Source organism: Falco peregrinus, chromosome 1 (assembly GCF_023634155.1).
Source record: "Falco peregrinus isolate bFalPer1 chromosome 1, bFalPer1.pri, whole genome shotgun sequence".
Taxonomy (NCBI): Eukaryota; Metazoa; Chordata; class Aves; order Falconiformes; family Falconidae; genus Falco; species Falco peregrinus.
This window is the reverse complement of record NC_073721.1, coordinates 42,054,401-42,073,395: the sequence shown is the minus strand read 5'-3', so window position 1 is coordinate 42,073,395 and position 18,995 is coordinate 42,054,401. Positions and strand designations below refer to the sequence as shown.

The following is an 18,995-nucleotide window of genomic DNA, read 5'->3' as shown; positions in this document are numbered from 1 at the left end:
TCCACCCTTTTTAATACATATGTACATACACACGCACATACAGTACCACTTCCTTTCTTCCTTGCTTTAAAGTAGTTTTCCTCTTGCCCTAGACATATCTTCACTCCTACCTATATTTTTTATCCTCACACTCTAGTTATCTCCTGTGGTCACTAGATCTATGCGATCTTTCCCCTTACCTATCAGAAGCACACAAACCCTCCTCTGCACCTCTCTTCAGAAGCACAGACACCCTCCACTCAGGGAAACGCATCTGCCCTAATTACCACAGAACTCTTACCTCTTTACAGCAGGCAAAACATTTTACACACTTTCTGAGAGTAAAGAGTTTAGCGACACCATATAAAAGTATCAGAGCACAATACTATAAACTCTTACGATGCCAGATCTATACCACTGCAATCATACAAATCATAGGACAGTATTATTAATAAATAGACTGTTATCTTTTAATGATACAGAACATTTTGACATGGTACTATTATGAAGGAAAAACAAGCCCTTGCTATGTGGGTGAATTATGACATGTATGAGTCCACACACTTTGAGCCAAAGCCAAAATTCTCTTCACTCTGAAGTGGAGGTATTTATCTGCAAATGATCAGAGTTATGAAAAACTCACCTCTAACTCCCTGACTATCTCGATGATTGACTGTTGAGACTGTGCAGCACATCTTTCCTTTACTAAGCCCTCATTTTTCAGTTCAAGTTCTTCATTGGCTCTTAGAAGGTTCTTGTACTTATTCAGGAGCTCCTGCAATTCTGCATCCTTTTCTTTAACTGTTCCATCAAGTTTCTAACAAAAGAAAATAATGAAACAGTTTTTAAAAAATTACTCTGGTTTTATATTGCAAAACAGACAAATAAAATGCAGGAGAATATCCAAGGATGATCCAGCACATGTTCTTTACATACCTCACAAAAGAGCTCACTTTAACATAACAGAAGCAAAAAAAAGACGGAACAGAAGCTTTCCCAGCTATCCAGTCTTTTAACTATTAAAAAATAAGCCAAGGCATGCACCTTGGTCTCCAGGTATAGAGCAACCTCACCTAACAGTCTTTGGTTGAATACCATCAGTACTTTTCAGGGTTATACCTCCAGGTGTAAAAAAACTGAGCAGGGGTCTGTTAACATTCAGGCAGCTCCCTTCTCATATAAGTCATTTTGAATGGGATCCAAAAAAAGAAGATAAAATATTTCAGTACCTATACCTATTCCTCAGCTTCTGGTTTCTGTACAATAAACTGAAAATCATAAGCACTTCAGAGCTTTTAAAGTATCTTACCACAACAGTGAAAATTCTACAGAAGTATTAGTAAACCTGTCGTCTCCCTCTGTCCACACACTTCATAAAACCCTAACAAGAAATCTTGAATGTCTCACACACTATAATTATATGTCTGTTCTGCAAACACAGTATTATAAAAAGTGAAGGATTATCATCAAAATCAACAGTAGTTCTAAACACAAATGAGATTTTGTAATAATACCTCATACAAAATCGAATTATAATTTTCCATTTTTCACTTCACCTGAAGTCTACTCACCTGAACCTGCAGATCCTTTTGATTGACATTGTCTGTTAGTCGTTTGATAACTAGTTCTTGGCTCTGAAACTTCTGATTGCTTTCACTCAAAAGAATATTATAATGATGTTCAACTGCTTTTTCTTTCTCGGTCATTTCACCATGTAATTTCTCTAGTTGATTTCTAAGGTCCTGGAAAAAAGACCAAAACTGAATATTTAGCAAGTCAACTTTAATAAAACTTTCAGACTAACAACCCACATTATTAGCTTAACTCTCCCTCGCTTTAAATTACTCGTATCACTGAATAGTCTGGAGAATGTATTTAAGCCAGTATCTTTCTCTTGGCATCAATGAACACAAAGAAAGAAAACTTTTAGATGAGGTGTCAGCATTGCCTTCTAAAAATCTAGGTTGTTACTGTTTAAATGCTTTTCATAGAGAACGACTGGACTCCAAAACAGTTGGAATATCATGCATGTAGACGCTGTCGCTGTCAGAATGAGCACTCACTTCTGAGTCAATTTACTCCCTTGCTAGAAATAGGAGAAAATTGGTTACGGGTGATTCAGTTTGTTATTTGCTCTTTTTCTCATCACACCATGAAAATTCTTGCACTAACGTTGTCTTATTAGTTACTTTTGCATCAAACAAAAGGTCAGAAATGTTAAAACATTTTCTTTTGACAAAAGCACAAACTTCAAATGGCCAATCAGGTCAGTCTCATGATTAGAAGTCATGAACAGAACTCAATCTTGATTCTGGCTCTATTCGTTACTTCCTACAGCTCTAACATTAGTTGCATCACCTCCACATCTTAGTTCTCCATCAGAGAAACATATACTTCTTGTCCATTTTGCTTCTAAAACACAGGAACAATCTCTTTCAATAGCCTCATGCAGTAGCAAGTCCAAGGACTCCAAGATTTCTTATGACCAACATGGACTACTGCAACGTAAACCAGTATCTCCTAGTCTGCAGGTCACACACTTAATGCACACAACAATTACAGATTTTTCCTCTGCATTCCTACAGATCTTGTTCCACTTCATTAAATCCACCATTGGAAAATGTAGCTATCTATGGGGTTTCAAAGTCTGACCACCTGATATAGCCTTGGGTTCCCAGCAATAGCATCAAACGATTCCTATTCCTTACATCTTGCTACGAACTGGGACCATCACTAAATCGATGGAAATAGGTATGAAATTATTAACATGTAATTAATAGTCACTTCCCAGTTACAGACTGGAAAAAAAGCAAGAACACAGGGCAGTAGAAAAATCCATGACGTGGCTTCTCTGTCCTTCCACCTTCTTTCCCACCACCACTTTTGTGTCACTTCAAACCTTTCTGCTGATTTGTCAGAAGTTTCAATACCACCAACCGAAGGAGGCATAGTCTGCATATACACTAGCCTCATTTTATAAGCTTTTACTCTGCAAGAAGATCCAGAGCATTTACTGCATGGATTGTGTGGAAAAAGAGAAGTAAAAAAGTGTAACAAAGGAACTGCCATCTAAAATGAAACAATTAAAACTTACAGAAGACTTTATACTATCTAAACTTCTCCTCAGACCTAAAGAACCGGGTAACACAGCCTACATCTTAAAACAAATGTTTTCCATTTATTCCCAAAAAGGGCCATTTGTGAAGTATCATAAGCCCTTTAAATAGTTTTACACATATGGTAGTCACCTATAAACTTTACATTTACCTCCACTGGGATTTAAAATTCAATAGTTGTTTCTTATTCTAAGTACAAAGAAATAGTACTAGTGACACTTTAATTGCAATCTCTTTACAAACTGTTTTATGTCCTTTCCTTGACTTAATTACCTTGCTTCATGCAGGTTCACATCAAATCCTTAACATCATTTTACTGCTTCAGTGTTTTACTTCTGTTTATTTTGCACATTAAATACAAATTGTCATTTACAATGCCTTTTGGTTTACTTGCTTAATTTTAGCTTCATTACCAGGATTCTGCTAAGAAATCCCTAATAGCTCCCCAAAACCCTCAAATGTTACTCAGTTTCAAAGAATGATTAAGTTTAGACCTTCAGTTCTGCAAACTAATAAAACACATTTTTTTCAGGACCAAAAGAACTACTTGCTTGACTAAGAACACTGAAGAACTGCAGAATCAGGTCCAAGTTTTGCCTATATACACAAGTTCTCAAATATGTTTATATTTATAGTTAATAATTAGGAAGAAATAGAAACTGCAGTGTAGCACAGCTCTTTCAGGAGTGTAAGGTCTGATAACTGCAAAGTCTTTTGGCTTCGAGTTATGGAGCTCTTCAAGTGGGTCACTTTAAGCCCATTCATATACAACATGCAAAGTGGAAGCAAAGGATCACCTGCAGTGTTACGATTTTCACTGCATTGCAAAGTTCACTCCCCAGCTCTCTATTCTTATATTGGTTTTATATCATCACATCACTGAGAGGCTTTAAGTGAATATGTGACCTGCCAGATAGCTAGCAGTTTAGATAACTAAACCTCAAAAGAACATTTGTGACCTGTCCTATAACTTCAAGTGACCAATACTCTGTGGCTTCTCTTTATGAAAACCATAAACGGCTTTAAGAAGATTACAGGCACGCACAGATAGAAAAGATGCTGCCGCAATAACAGTGCTACACCCCCTGTTATCTAATCTCAGTTGTCTTGACTTGTCAGGTACAGAAACCATGCCTCAGCCTTTAAAGCAGCAAAAAATATGTTACAGCTGGGTTTATGGAAAGGGGTGGACTGACAAGGCATACAATTGTGAAAAAAGAAAAAAAGCCTGCAAGAGACTTGCAATTTGCAGATACCCTGCCTCTACTATTTCTGCCTGCAGGGTTCCCTAAATCCTTCCCAAAACAAGCTAGAGTTGAGACTGAAAATTATCTTCTTTGCATGAGCTAGAATTCTGTAAAACACAAAACTATCCATCACTATAGCAGCTTGCTTGAACTCATTGACCACTCAAATTGTCTGGGAGAAAATCTATTGGTTTCTATACATCGAGTTGCAAGGATAATATAGTACCCTACAGCTCTCAGAGCATAAACTTTGCAATTCCCTCTGCCAACCTTTTTCCCCAAGAGACTTTCCTATGATTAATGACAGCTGAACTAAGAAAAATGAATGTGAAACACTACAATATAGAAGACCAGAGCAGATGCCTCCCCCTCCCTGTCAGACAGGAAACAGGTAGGTGAATAATTAAGTTGTGAAGCTCCAAAACCTCCCTCTTAGGCTAAACTACAGGTAGAAAAACTAAATAATAAATTATGTGTAATGAGTTACTCTGCATTTCCCCAACCAACTGATCAAATATGAATACCTAGTAAATAGACTCTAATTGTCTACATTAGGTCTGGAGAGAGAATGGATACTTGAAGTGTTTAATCATGTAAATTTGAACAAACTCTTCGATCAAGCAGCACTGAATCTGTTAATAGACACAGTACCATGGTGGACACAAGCAATCTTAAGGAAGAGTTGATGTTTATTCCTTGTCAGTTGTATGTAAGAATATATGCTTCCAGATTCTTGTTTCAAAGAGCTTAAAATGATGCTGAACTACTGCTTAACAGCAGCTTCTGGAAAGTACAGAACTGAAAGAGTTCTTGCTTTTAAAGCTGACTTAGTAAAACGCCAGGGCACCTGCCCACCCTAGAGGCAGGGACATTGTTCAAGAACATCTACACATATTGCCCCAGAAGACTCCTAATACTAGGAACAGTCTGCAACGTGGACAATCAGCTCACATGTAGCAGTCTTAATTAGTTTAACCTTCTTCCATGCCAGGACAGCAATGCCCAGATCACATCCAGATAAACTGGGTTTACAACAGGGCAGAAGTACTTTTCCTGGATCTCGAAGGTTTTTTAGAAAACTGATATATGCAAGAATTTGGATTATCCCAATTAGTTTATGAAAAGCATTTGAAAATTTCCCCGTAACCAAGTTAAGAGCTAAGACAGCAGTACATTACTGATGTTTAGGGCATTTTCTACAGTTTACACATATTCTTGCTGGTTTTATTCTAACAAAATAGACCCACTGATAAATAGGTATCTTGGAGCATAAATAGAAAAGAATTTTTAAGGTTGTCTCATAAAAAGTTTGTAACAGATCACTGAAGTGATTTTCTATTTGTCAAAGAGCAAAATATCACAGCATATTTTTTACTCCCACATATCTACTACTTAATGGGCAACATTTCACAGGCGATGTTGCTATATCCAAATGTACTAGCAACTCTGAAATTGAAGCAGCTGTTCTGCAAGGAGTAGGAAATAGGTTAGGGATATAATTTTTATAAGACTGCTCATCTTTTGGCAGGAATGCTTTTCCCCAAGGACCTAGTCATTTACATGAAAAACTTGGACATAATGGAGTCAAATAGGCTTCTGTAATACAAGTAACTTTGAATACCCTGGCAACTCCCTACTCAGTCCTATTTTTCTTGTCTTTCCTACACAGAATTATATTCTAGCTCCCCTGAAAGATGAAAAAACTTCTGAATAGAGAAGACAGTTCACTATGAAACACTTTAAATCAATAAAATACGTTCTTTGTGGCTGTTTTACTGACAGGAGCAATCTGTGTTTTCTCTCCTTAACCTCAACACCCTGAAGAAATTTCAAAGCACACCAAAGATAGAGACTTTGTGATGGCAGTCTAACCACAGTTGACAATCAACTAAAAATGCAAGTTAAATTGAGGGCAGAAGGGGAGAACTTATTTGTTTGTAGGTAAAGACAGCCCTCTCCTGGTTTTCAGCAATATTGCAGGAGCAGCATTGCCCATGTACACCTGCTTTATTAAGATCCTTATTTAATAATTGAACTAAAACATCCACTGAATAAAGACAAGCTCATTTAGTCTTTTATGTAATTTAATATAGCAGGAGGCTAATCCCTAATGAAAAAGGACCAGACTCTGCATGCAGGCAAGACTCCTGTTATGCAAATACTGCCCTAATGCAATGGTAAGACGACTTCAGAAAAATCCGTATGACAAGACATACATACGTTGAGAATTATGTTTTATGACAAACACTCAGCAGAAGGTGCATCTTTTTTTCAAAGGAAAAAAGAAAAAGAAGAAACCTAATCATTCACTTTGTTGCATGAGCTGTGTATGCTGGGAGCAGAAGTGCTTATCAAAACACCTACAGCAAGGTAAAAAACCCTAAACAGAGTATGAAGCAAGCAAAATTAATGAACAGATACAGCATATCATTTTTATGTTAATTTGTGATCAACTAATGCTGTGCTTTGGTAATTTTACAAGCAGAAAGTATTAAATTTACAGCCTTTACAGTGACCCTGCTATGACAGCTAAAAGCAAGCTGAAGTTTGGCTTAACGTTGCAACAACTGTCTACTTACTCCTGTTCCGCATTAGAACTTAGAAAAAAGTATAATTAATGCAATTTAAGATACTGTATAGACCTGTAACAAGACAAATACAGCAGAAATATAAAACGTACATTGTTGTGCATGTTTAGGTTCTCTCATCAGAAAAACTGAAACCAACAGTAACCATTACTTATAAAGGTTAATGATTCTTTCTAGGACCTAAGTAAGTATCAAAATTATATTTCTTCTAAAATATTTTTCTGTGCAGACCACGTGCCAGAATTTTCCTCAATTGTCTTGTCCACATCATTTTGAACACTGGCTTTAGGCAAATGTATTTACCTTTCCAAAAGTTATTTTAATTAAAAAACTAAATTTGTTAGAGAAGGACATGCTAGAAGTGCTAAACTATTGTTAAACTTAATGAAATAAAGAAGCGATAATAACATTAATGGTTTTGTCACTTCTGCTCTTCTGTAGTTGTGCTTCATCCAGCTCCTTCTCCATTTTCTCTCTTTCTAAATTCAAATCATTTAGCTCTTGATCGGTCCTTTTAATCCTCCTTTGTAGTTTACGATTCTCAGCATCCTTTGTAAGGTTTTCTGAACGCAGCTCTGCTAAGAGGGTCTCTTTTTCCATCAAGAGAGCTTGATAATCCGCAGCACCCTGAAACAAAGCAGCGTTCAAGTTCTATAAGCGTATTTTGTAGGGACTGGAAGTCTTTATTGCTGTTGCATCCAAACCCAGTCCCCCGCACTTCTTTCCAGTACTTCAAAATGTGCAAAATTACAGTGAAGTCACAAGTTACTTGCAACAGGGAGAACATTAGCTGAGAATTTTCAGTGTAATGTAACACAACTTTCAATGACATCCAGTGCAGGGTAACAGTCTTAGATGCCCAAGAATTAGACAAAAAGTTAGACTGCAAAGGAGTCCATAGTGCAAATGAGATCATAGTAGTATTATTATTGGTTCCCAGAGCTCTTACTATATTCTACTTTTGTGTCAGTCTGAATCCAGAGTAGGTCAAGTAGTTACCAAGTCACAGGCATATTTTTTATATGAAATACCAAGTCTGATTTGTGTTCTTCCCCATCACATACTGTTACAACTGGCCTTCAAGTTCACAACAGATGAAAGGAGTAGTGGGCTATGCAGCATGATCTACTCACACAGAACTGCCTTCAACTCAAGTTTGTAGCTAAGTAGCAGAGTAATGAGGAGAAGGGCTTGCTCTGTCACCCACCATGCAATATGGATTCTGTGGACAGGAGGGATTAGTTGCACACTTTTTAAACCTTGACCTTTTCAAAAATAATCAAGCTTTTATTAAAATGAAAGGGTTACAATTAGAGTAATATTTAAAAGCAGGACTTTCACAGTATGAAAAAGCAAACATAAGCCACAGATTCACACACAGGCCAAAATGACCTAAAGAAGAAATAGGATATACTTTTCTCAATAGAGCACACTTAAAATTTAGGCTTAAGTGAAATAAATGGCTTTTGAAGAAATGGAGGTGCTCTGTGAGAACTAAACATTACTACTCTATTAGACTCCATAACCAAAAACCAGTAGAGTTTGTTACAGAAGTTTCAGCTGCATGTACGTCGGAGGCAAGTGTATCAACCTCTTCCATTCCTGCTGAGCTAAGAGACCAAGTGGATGAACAAGCATCATAATGGAAGATTCATCACTGCCTCTGATCAGTATTAGTTTTACCAGACTTAGTTTTAGATGAGTTTGAAATAATGACAAGACATCATCTATTTTAGTATCAAATTCTTACTTTCTCCCATTTTACATTTTAAGACCTTTATAATGCATGTTACCATCATAAAGTCCTCTCTCCTCCACACACGAAGGCATGACTAAATCACATTTTCACAATCAACATTCCACTATTTTATAAATAGTGGTTTCACTTTCATTTATTACACAAATAAATCCAAACAAATGTCTCATATCCAGCTCAACTCTGCTAACACCAAGCCTGTGCTGCTACCATACTTTTGGAAGAAAAACCAAAACATTCTTAGGTCAAAGAAAGGTAGATATCATCGTAGCTCCACAACTATTTGTGTCTTTATTTTTAACTCACTTTACTTTTACACATTTCTCCCTTAATAATCCTCCATTGTTATAGAAGAAAAACCTCAAGAAACAAGAAAAAAAATGTCAGATTACTTAAAGCTATCATTTAAATAATTTGATTTAGGAATTTTGTTGAAGTAAGAAAAATTAAACATTTTCAACAATATTTTCAACTGCTTTCCATTCCTCTACTTAGAAAGACATAAAGCACTACCACTATGTGGAATTATGGGGAAGGGGGAGCACAGATAGGGGAAACCACACTAATTGCTCACTTCTTACCTTGAATTTTTGGATGTGTGCTTTGTGAGTTGCCTCTCTTGCCTTAGCCAATGAAGCTCTTAGATCTTCAATTTCAGAACCAAGCTCCTCATTCTTTAAGTAAAGTAAAATGAATACTATGTAGAAAGAGTTATTTCCAAGGGATGGTGATTCAATAATAACTACCCCATCTCATCATCCAACTACACAAAACAAGTACTTTAAAGAAAACACCAAATATATCATAATAGAATTTCTATCAAGAAATTCTTATTCTCATACAACACTCACTAGACTGCCTGTCACTCAAGTTAAATATTTCACATTCTTCCACAAAATCTGGGTTTGAGCTGACATTGACCTCTTCTATTTTTGGTGTCTTACAACAGCTCCACTTACTCAACAACATACAACACTTCTCATACCTTTTAAAGTGGTGCTCAGAACTGACAAAAAAAAAAAACCATCAGTGTGCAACTGAAAACATTTTCCCCTCAAAGTTCTTAAGGGAGAAAGTATCAGTTAAAGTACCTTGTTCCTCTCTCCTCCAGTTCAAAACCCCCAACTCTAGATAAACAGAACTGCTTACAGATATGACAGCAGTGATGAAGGACCCACCAGAAGCCTCCTAATGGTTACAGTGACATCAGTCAACCCCTGCCACATACACAACACACACATTCCCCTCCCAATAACAGTTAACAAACAAGCAAGATCATAATCATCATACCTCTTTTTCCTTTGCTTTTAATGCAACAGTTAGCCCTTGAATAGTTTTATCCCTTTTCAAACCATTCTTCTTTTCAGCAGCAAGCTCATTTTCTCGCTCTTGTAGCTCTTCTTGAAGTGACTAAATTAGATTATGCGAAAGTTGCATTAACTTCCCACTAAGAGATACTGTAACTGCACATTCATAAGCACAATCTCTCAGAGTTCTTGCGTCTTATTACTTAGATTACTAACATAAAATATAGACCCAAAATGCAAGTCATCATCTTAAAGATGTGTCTGGAATATAGTATAAGAAGCATAATCTCATGGGCTAGCCATGAGCACCAGCTTCAATATAGGATGAGTGTGCCTTTACGAGCCTTACTGAAAATTGCTTCAAAAACAAAGCGAGGCTTCCTGTTATCTAACATAAGAGAGTATTTACCAGAGGACTTGCCTTGCTACTTTTGGAGTCAAGGCCTCTCTGTATCTACGAATGCGTAACAGAAGGGTTCCCTACATGTACTGTAAGCAGTCAAGGAAACGGAAACAAAACTAGAACTCACCTGAATATTTTTTTCAAAGGAATTTCTCTCATTATTAAGCTCCATTCTAATAGCCTATAAAAACAAAACAGCTGTTACGTTCAAGTAAATTCATTCTAAACACAAATGTAACTCATTAAACATTAAAGTGAAGCAAAATAAGCTTAAAAACCTTGCAGGAGACGGGGAAAGAAACAACTTAGCATATGCCTTTTGGCAGGAATATATTGAACCAGTTACTTCCTGGAACTCTGCAAATCTATCCAGGCACAGTATGAGCCTGTCCAAATTAAGAAGGGGAAGAAAAAAAAAAAAAAAAAAAGAAAAATGAACAAACAAAAAAGCTATCCCATACAACATGTTTTTCCATGAGACAGGACAACTGTACTTGCTGAGTTAATAAAAATGCATTTTTATACGACATTTATCTATGTCAGAAAGATGCTTTAATTAGCACTTTGTCTTGGGGAGGTTACAGATTTTTTTTTTAATCAGTAATCATATATAGAAACAGACTTGTGCAAAGTTATTCATCAGATATTTTTTTCTCCAATACTCCATCTTGCAACGATCCTACAGTCTGTCCTGTCCACCTCCTATGAAATGAATAAAGATGACCCTGTTTTAACCTTAACACACAAGTACTATTGTGAAACCAGGGTGATTTTTCCTGACACATACAGATTCAATTGCAAGACCATGCAGAACTGAAAACTTTTAATTCCACTCAGTCCAATCACAGAAGGTTCTCTTGTCTATTCTTGACAAAAACAAAAGAAATGTGTAGGTACTTGAACAATATTCAGTTCCAAAACAAAAAGGGAAGAAAATTTCTCAGAAGTATGCCAGCTTCTATAATTACTCTCTTAGTTCTGCCAGCTTTAATTTAGGGGGGAAGACAAGCCTTAAGACCTGTTTCTATATTTCAACTTTCAGGTATCCGTCTTCCTATTTAAGAACCAAGTGACATAAAAGACTCACCCTTAGCACCTTTTGTAAAGCCAAAGGGTATACTTGCACTTTACTTCATGCGGTATTTTTTTATGTCTACCTTCCTTACTCTAGCTTTTTCTCCAGACTTTGACAGTAAAAATACTTCCCAAAAACAAACTCTCAAGTCTCATTCTTAACTTCTACAGAAGTTATGTCAACTATCGAGGGATCTGTTAACACCTAGCATTTCTTATAGAGATTATGCAATTGCTGTACTGAAGTATATATATATATGTAATACAGGCATAAAGTCAAGGAGAAACACAACCTCTCATTGAATGAATGGTAAGCATGGATAATAAGGATGAATATTGACCACCAAGCCACAATAAAACCAATGAATGTTAAGAAATGGAGGAGAGAGGGAGAGAAGGAATAAATGTGGAGAAAAATATTTTTAAAACATTGGCTTGTCACTCACATAACTGTCATGCACAAAACCTTTACAATCCTACGCCACATGAGATTTATACATACAACTGTTCAGTCAGTTTCCTCACCTCTATCTCACTATCTTTTTCATGCCTCAAAGCAATGGTAAGTTCTCTGATTTTTTCTGCTGATAAGTTCCCATCATAAGATCCACTCTGAGACTTTTCCTCTTCAAGGTGTTGGATTATAGCTTCTTTACTTTTCAATGACAGATTCAGTTGCTCTATAAGTCTAAAATTATAAGATTTTTAATATTAATCTTGCATCATCTACCACCAGTTCTCCAGTCATTGTAGTAAATGTTGCAGACAACTTTCCTAGGTGAAGACTCCAGGCAATAACTGTAAAATTTAGGGGAACACTTTCACAACCACTTCTCCCTCCAGAGAAACCAGAAAAGGTGTTGTATCTTTAAAGCAAACAACAAACAGCATTGAGCTATCTGCAAAGTGCTCATTCTTATTTTCCTCCAGTACCATTTCAAATGTCAGCACTTAAACCTCAATATTTTGTCCTTCACAGCACACACAAAAAGCTTATCAATCTATTCCACTTCTTAGCACGTATAACACTATAGCGTGCCATCACTAAGTGTCCCTCAAGTACCTAGTTTCATTTATATTTGTACCTCAGCTGGTTCCCATTTCACACAAGCAAAAAGTTGGGTCAGCACTTGGTCAATACACATCTTGACACTTTCAGTATTCCAACTGATAAAAAAAAAAAACAGCGCTTGAGTTTTCTGACATACGTAAGTGTTATATATGAAGAATTTCTGGCATAAGATGCCAGCTGTGATTCTCTTAGTATTTTGTAGCCTAGATGGCAAAAGTATTTTTTAATACACTATAAATTCCAGATGTGCTACTCCCAGACAAGTTTAAAACATTGCACATTATTTGACTTCTTAAAGTAAATCAAATATTACTTTCTTCTTCCATTAGCACTATGTTTTTCTGGTCCTGTGAACACTTACACTGATCTACCAGCATGTAATTATAGAAGATCCTGCTAACACTGGATCCCAAGAGGAAGGGCAAAGAAGCAGGGAGGGGGGAAGACATTCTTCATCACACTCCACACAGCTTTCCCTTCAGTGGTCCAATCCTGACAATTTGTTTCAGCACTTTAGGAACTCTTTTCACACAAGCTATAGAGGTGACTGCTAAAGTACCTCTGAAAGAAACTGGTTTTATAACTCCTTCCCAGCTCAAGTCACTCAGGAGAGCAACTGTGTTCTAACTAACAGATGACTAACAGAAAGAGGAAGGCAGGAAAGAGAAACGGGAAAGGGGAAAGGAGAGAGAGAACACGAGAGCCAGGTTATAATTACTATCATGGCACATAAAGTGCTGTAGCAAAACTTATTAACACAGTTTCCTAATTTTATGCCACTGTAGATTTCAGATTTGCAGTTTTCAATCTGTATGCTTTTACAAAAACTGTCTGGAAAACACTGTAAACCTTGCTTTGGTCCTACCATAACACAAAACCCATGAGATGAAAGCCTCCAGCCAACAGAACTTTCTGTTACCAGGCTGGCAATTATGCAGTTACAGCGTAGCTGCCTGCAGGGTTCAGTCACAGATGGACAGGAAAGGATAATCCAAAGCATAAGGAATCATAACAATCTTTTGATCTCCTCTCCAGACTCACATCCCCAAACTAACTATGCTTTACTAGAAGGCTTGCCAGGCGTGTATTTTACCCTACATATCAGGGAAAAAAAAAGCGCACCCCAAAGTATTAAGATTTGAGTTTATACATTTTCCCCACCTAGTTACTGAACAACCCACACACCTTTCCCATTACCTGCCAAAAAAAGCAAAGCCAGTGCTTTGCAAAGCACAATCAAAACCATGAAGTCAAAACACAGTTTCTCTTCCCATTAGATTTACCAACCTCAAGAGATACGTCACTGGGACTGAAGAGCACGTAGATGCCATGAAAGCAGTAAGTGAACACAGATGGCAGAGACCAGCTCTATTCAGCAATGGTTCGAGACAGCAGCAAGCAGGGGGTAAAACAGCAAAGTTACAGATGCTGTAAGGTAGGATGTGCTCATGTCACATGCATACTTTTCAGACAACTTTTAAAGATGATTTTGCTATCATGGAGCACATAAATTGGTTGCTGTGTTGCTATTCATTTAAGAGCTGAATAGGTAAGACGGCCAGTAATGCTCTCATGTACCTGAGGGTAGGATCAAACTGTTAAGACCTCTATCCATTCCAGCTCTTCACACTTCAACAATAAAGAATTCCAGTAGTTCGAAACATCACTGCCAAGAGTTCTGACCTGTCTTTCTCAGCTTCTGTAATCATATCCACATCCTTTCCAGGGCCATTCATAATTGAAGAAAGTTTCTGCTCAGCAGCTATTCTCAGAGCTTTCTCCCTCTCTGTCATTGCAGTGGCTTTTTCCACTTCATCTTGGACAGCTTTAAGATTCTGCAATTAAAACACACAATCCTGATGCCTATAAGAACAAAATACTCACAACATTTTTCATGTATTGAAGTTTCTTCTAACAAACATATGTTGGTATGCTTAATTTAGCAACTTTTACCAAGTAGTTCAAGCGCTTTGCAGATGCTTCCAAACTCTGTGTCCGCATTTTCAAGATTAATCCATTTTCTGTGGTGCATAAAGGAGGACAGTTTCAAAGAAATAAAACAAATACCCTAAGCAACAGCAGAACTGGAAATGAAAGTGCCCCCATGCTATGGCTTTAGCCTTAGCTATGATAATTTGGCTTTGTCCCACTGTCTTAAATTGAATAGGTTAAAAGGCTTTTTTATTCAGAGATGAAATTAATATTCACAGGCTTGTTGTAACTGGAACTCTTCCCAACATAATTTGTAATATTTTGCAAGAATTGATGAAGTATGAACCAGATATTTTTCCCTTGAACAGCAACAGAAACAGAGACAACGCCCAGCAATTACAGGCAACTTCCTCTATGAGACTCAACTCATGAAGATGGGGAACACCAAGATAAAAAAGCTACATCTGTCATACACTATATCAGATTTGTTTCAGATCTTTATTTTTATGTTGTAAGCCTCCCTGCTGTGCTCACTGAATTTTTATTTCTACAAAATAAAAGCATCCTTGCAGTATAACAATTAATTCCCCTCTCTCCTCCCAGTCTATACTAAAAAGCACATCTCTTTGGGGGAGGGTGAGGAAAAGGTCCTTCTCCACTCAACTCCTGACCTGAAGAGCAGTTCTGCCAGCATTCATCTTTCATTCAAAAACTGTGAAGGAAATTAATTGTTGTTAACATTACCTGGATCTATACAATTATAACAGTGCTATGTAAACGAGTGACTACTACTACTCTGCAGTGTTTACATTCATCAGAATAATAAAATTAGCAGAGGCCAACACTGTCTTCAGGCTACAGAAAATGCTGTATCACCAGTAGATTAGAATATTTACCCTTCTGCCTGTGAGATCTGGGAAACACCAGTCTGACTGGCTGTTTTGGTACAGAGCAAGTGATTTCAGAACTTCCCTACCAATCCAATAGCACGAAGAACACTTTGAGAAATTCAGTTCCACTAAACTGAAAAAAGGTCATGGAGATTACCCCCCTCCTCCCTCCTGAAGGAGCTCACTGCTTTGTGAATACTGCTAAATCATCCTGATAGAAAATACCATGGGGAGATTGCTACCAATACTTTCTATGACCAATTCACTCTTTAGGGATGGGAAAGCAAATATTGGAATATACACACCTGTGCTGTTTCTATTTACTTACAGGAAGAGCACCAGATGTTTATCCCCCTCACAAACACAGCTACAAAATCCCACACCTCCAGGTAAGTGTATGCAGTCAACAATGCTAAACAATCATCAGCTTATGTATCTCTAGAATCTGACACAAGCATTTCCAGCACAGACCATTCAATATCAAATTTGTTCTTTACAAGAAACTGAATTTCTTGCTTCTGAGGAAGCATGTTATTCATACAAAGAAATTTATGTTTTTGCCTTTACACTACAAAATGAGGAGAACGTGAAACAATTCCCCTGTAAAGGTATCAGCAATGGCTCAACAATAAATACAGGAATAAACTGTCTCAACCACAAACAGCAAGGCATTAAAAAAAAAGATTGTTAAGAATAACCCTGTGGAACAGAAGAACGTTACATAAAAAGGTGATATAGTGACAGCAGAAGCCAACAATACTTGGCAGATAAAGGTCAGTCTAACCACAGAGCATAAGGCATGCAGGCAGAAGGGAGGGAAGTGCCCACTGGTTCACCTGCCCAGAAGGAGGTGACCTCTCTCAGCCTGTAATGAACACACTCGAGTGGAGACACAGAAAGCCACAGAATCTCAGATTTATACCACAATACTGAGGTCCCATATAAAGATGGAAATGACAGAAGCACTCACAGAGTGGTTTCAGCTACTTATGAAGCTGAGACCTTATCAGTAAAAGCATTCAAAATCCAGCCCCTCTTCCTCTAAACAAACACTGCAGTTCCGAAAATGTAGCCTCCTCACACTGGAATTCAGGAATCAAAGGTTTGTTCTGAATGTACCTAAACAGCACCAACAGGTACAAATTTCCTGAAGAACTGCTACCCTCATATTTGACACTTCAAAAGCAGCTAAAAACACCTTCCTTTCCATTGGTTTTTGGGGGGTTGTGTTTTGGGATTTTTTTCTGGTTTTGTACTGGCTACTTTTCAGGAAAGGTTAAACAAGTTTGAAAATTGTTTTCTACAATTTTCACATGTAAGCATCAGGTAGATACAGGTAGACCACAGTATCAAATCTCAGACAACAGTACAAAGACAGTACTGATTTCTAACTATTCCTTCAGTTTCAGCCACTCACCTCTTCCAGAAAGTTAATTCTGCCAGTCAGGATTTCTTCCATTTCTTGCATCTTCTTTTGTGCCTCTTCTTTTACCCTCTGTATTTCAGCATCACCACCCTGGGCCAGGCTTTCAACTGCCTTACTGAAAGACCATAATATAGACAGAAATCCCATTGCATATCAAAGTGCAAAAACTAAAAGTGCTAGTAGCTGACAGATTAAGTACAAACAAGTGTCTTCCACATTATCTGTACCTGCTTGTCACTTTAAGGTTAAATAAGAACATCTACACACTATATAGCAATTGCAGTGGTATAGTCTGAGAGTTCCACAAAGCCTTGTCACAGCGGATAAGCAAGCACATCATACGTATGATGAAAAAGTGTAATATAGCCTTCATATTTTTAAAGCTTCCAAATATAGTATCAAGCCTTTGGTAGAGTTGTATTTTCTAAAGAAAGCAACAGTGGAGAACAAAATGAAGATACGCAACTGCTGAGATCTCTCCCATTGCCTTTTCAGTAATTGTCAATACCTTGTAAGAAAAGAACAGCTAGCGTTTCCTTACTAAACAAAGGATGACCATTGTTTATGATTTCCCCCCAGATTTTGCTTTGTATTATGAACTTGCACAAGGGTCCATTCAAAGTCCAGCAATACTCTATGATGGCTACCTGGAGAGACCAAACAAAAATTAATCTGGTTCTCAGAATCTACCTGAACCTAGGCCTCTGAATTACTGAGAGAAGGCTAACTGGTAACAATTCAGTGCCATGTGTGTATGCCACACAAAATGCCATTGAAACTGAGGCCATGTAGCAGTCAGTAACTGTCATTCATTGCCAGCCTGGGTTAGTTCTGAACCAGACACCTAAAAGGAAGCAGTTTAACAGGCTACTGCCAGCCCTACAGTCATTCCATTCCCTCCGCAAAGCATACTCCATCTTGCCCATACCATAAAACAATGTAGCACTATGTAATTTCAAAATAAGTAACAGTGATTTAGAAAAGAGGTTCTAACAGGAAAGCAGAAATTTAAAGTATATTCATTTTTATATCATGAAAAACACAAGATTCAGTCTAGGTTCATTCTGAACTGCTTCTTCAGCCCTACCAAGAAATGTTTTGTGCCACATCATCTCAATCCAGTGCTGTAAAAAAAAAGTCCACCTCTTCACCTCTTGAGACAATTAAGCTCTTAACTAAACTTCTACAATAGGAATGCTAAACCATTCCCAATTACAGTAATTTATTTACCTGAAAAATACAGAAGATTGAAGGATAATATCAAAGTTACACTGGACAGTGCAAGTACATTAACATCATTGTGCATACATACCATTTCTGTAATGAATGAAGCAATTTCTAGATAATGCCCTTAAAATACTACTTTGGGATCGTGACATTCCTAAAACATTAGGAAAAAAAAATAGAAGCAAAATCTTTGAAATCCTAAGTAACAGACATTAAGAAATATGTTGGTACTTACGAGGCTTTGATGAGTAGTTTCTCTCTCTCCTGCAGATCATGCTTCAGACTTTCTATCTCAACTTTCAGCTCAATGTTCTAGGACAAAAGAATGTAAGTGTCTGGAGAGAATGCAAAGGTCACCCAACCCAAAAGTTATTAGCAATGTGTAGATACTTTTATTTGGACCACCTAATATAAAGTATCATTGGGCTAAGAATAGCATAGAGACATTTTAACTCAACAGACATATTATGCAAGGTTCAAGACTTTCAAAAATCTGAAACACATTTAGGACCATTGTATCCAAGCAATACACATCCCCTACACACACGTGCACACACACTTTACTGTAACAGGGAGTACTGCACATAAACTTGGGAGTTTCTAGGGCTTCCATGCATGGTTTTTCTTTGAGCTATGACATACTTTTCTTTTTCTTTTAAAAAACTGATTCCATCAACTATTGATGCTTTTAATAATCTTAAAATCATTTTGTTATAGCCTGAGAAAACTACTCATGACATAAGCACACATCGCACAAAAGACACTTGGCCTGCAAGCTGACAGATACCATTTAAATACATTAGCAATTACAAGACCAACACCTGTGCAGGAGACCAGGACAGAAGACCAATTAGAAATATTCAGCTGAAACCATGACATAGCTAAACATTAATTCATGTACTGCACTACTGCAACAAGCATCAAGGGAGACTTAAGTTTCCATATTATTACAGAAAAGAGACCTGATGGAAGCATCTG

General features: G+C 37.2%; 1 protein-coding gene across 6 annotated transcripts in view; it reads right to left on the bottom strand.

The window, feature by feature from the left end:
- CDK5RAP2 (CDK5 regulatory subunit associated protein 2) overlaps positions 1 to 18,995 on the bottom strand; it is an 83,292-nt gene that overhangs the window by 56,511 nt on the left and 7,786 nt on the right. For 4 of the 6 annotated variants that reach the window (XM_055808995.1, XM_055809040.1, XM_055809199.1 and 1 more), the window contains 10 exons: positions 18,253 to 18,329; positions 16,782 to 16,905; positions 14,226 to 14,377; positions 11,996 to 12,158; positions 10,524 to 10,577; positions 9,977 to 10,096; positions 9,268 to 9,360; positions 7,339 to 7,557; positions 1,551 to 1,721; positions 623 to 796 (listed from right to left, as the gene is read on the bottom strand). In XM_055808995.1, coding sequence (XP_055664970.1) covers positions 623 to 796; positions 1,551 to 1,721; positions 7,339 to 7,557; positions 9,268 to 9,360; positions 9,977 to 10,096; positions 10,524 to 10,577; positions 11,996 to 12,158; positions 14,226 to 14,377; positions 16,782 to 16,905; positions 18,253 to 18,329 — 1,347 coding nt within the window. Of the gene's footprint in view, positions 1 to 622; positions 797 to 1,550; positions 1,722 to 7,338; positions 7,558 to 9,267; positions 9,361 to 9,976; positions 10,097 to 10,523; positions 10,578 to 11,995; positions 12,159 to 14,225; positions 14,378 to 14,495; positions 14,564 to 15,145; positions 15,187 to 16,781; positions 16,906 to 18,252; positions 18,330 to 18,995 lie in introns of those variants that run through there. The other 2 variants (XM_055809093.1, XM_055809158.1) reach the window with 2 other exon arrangements.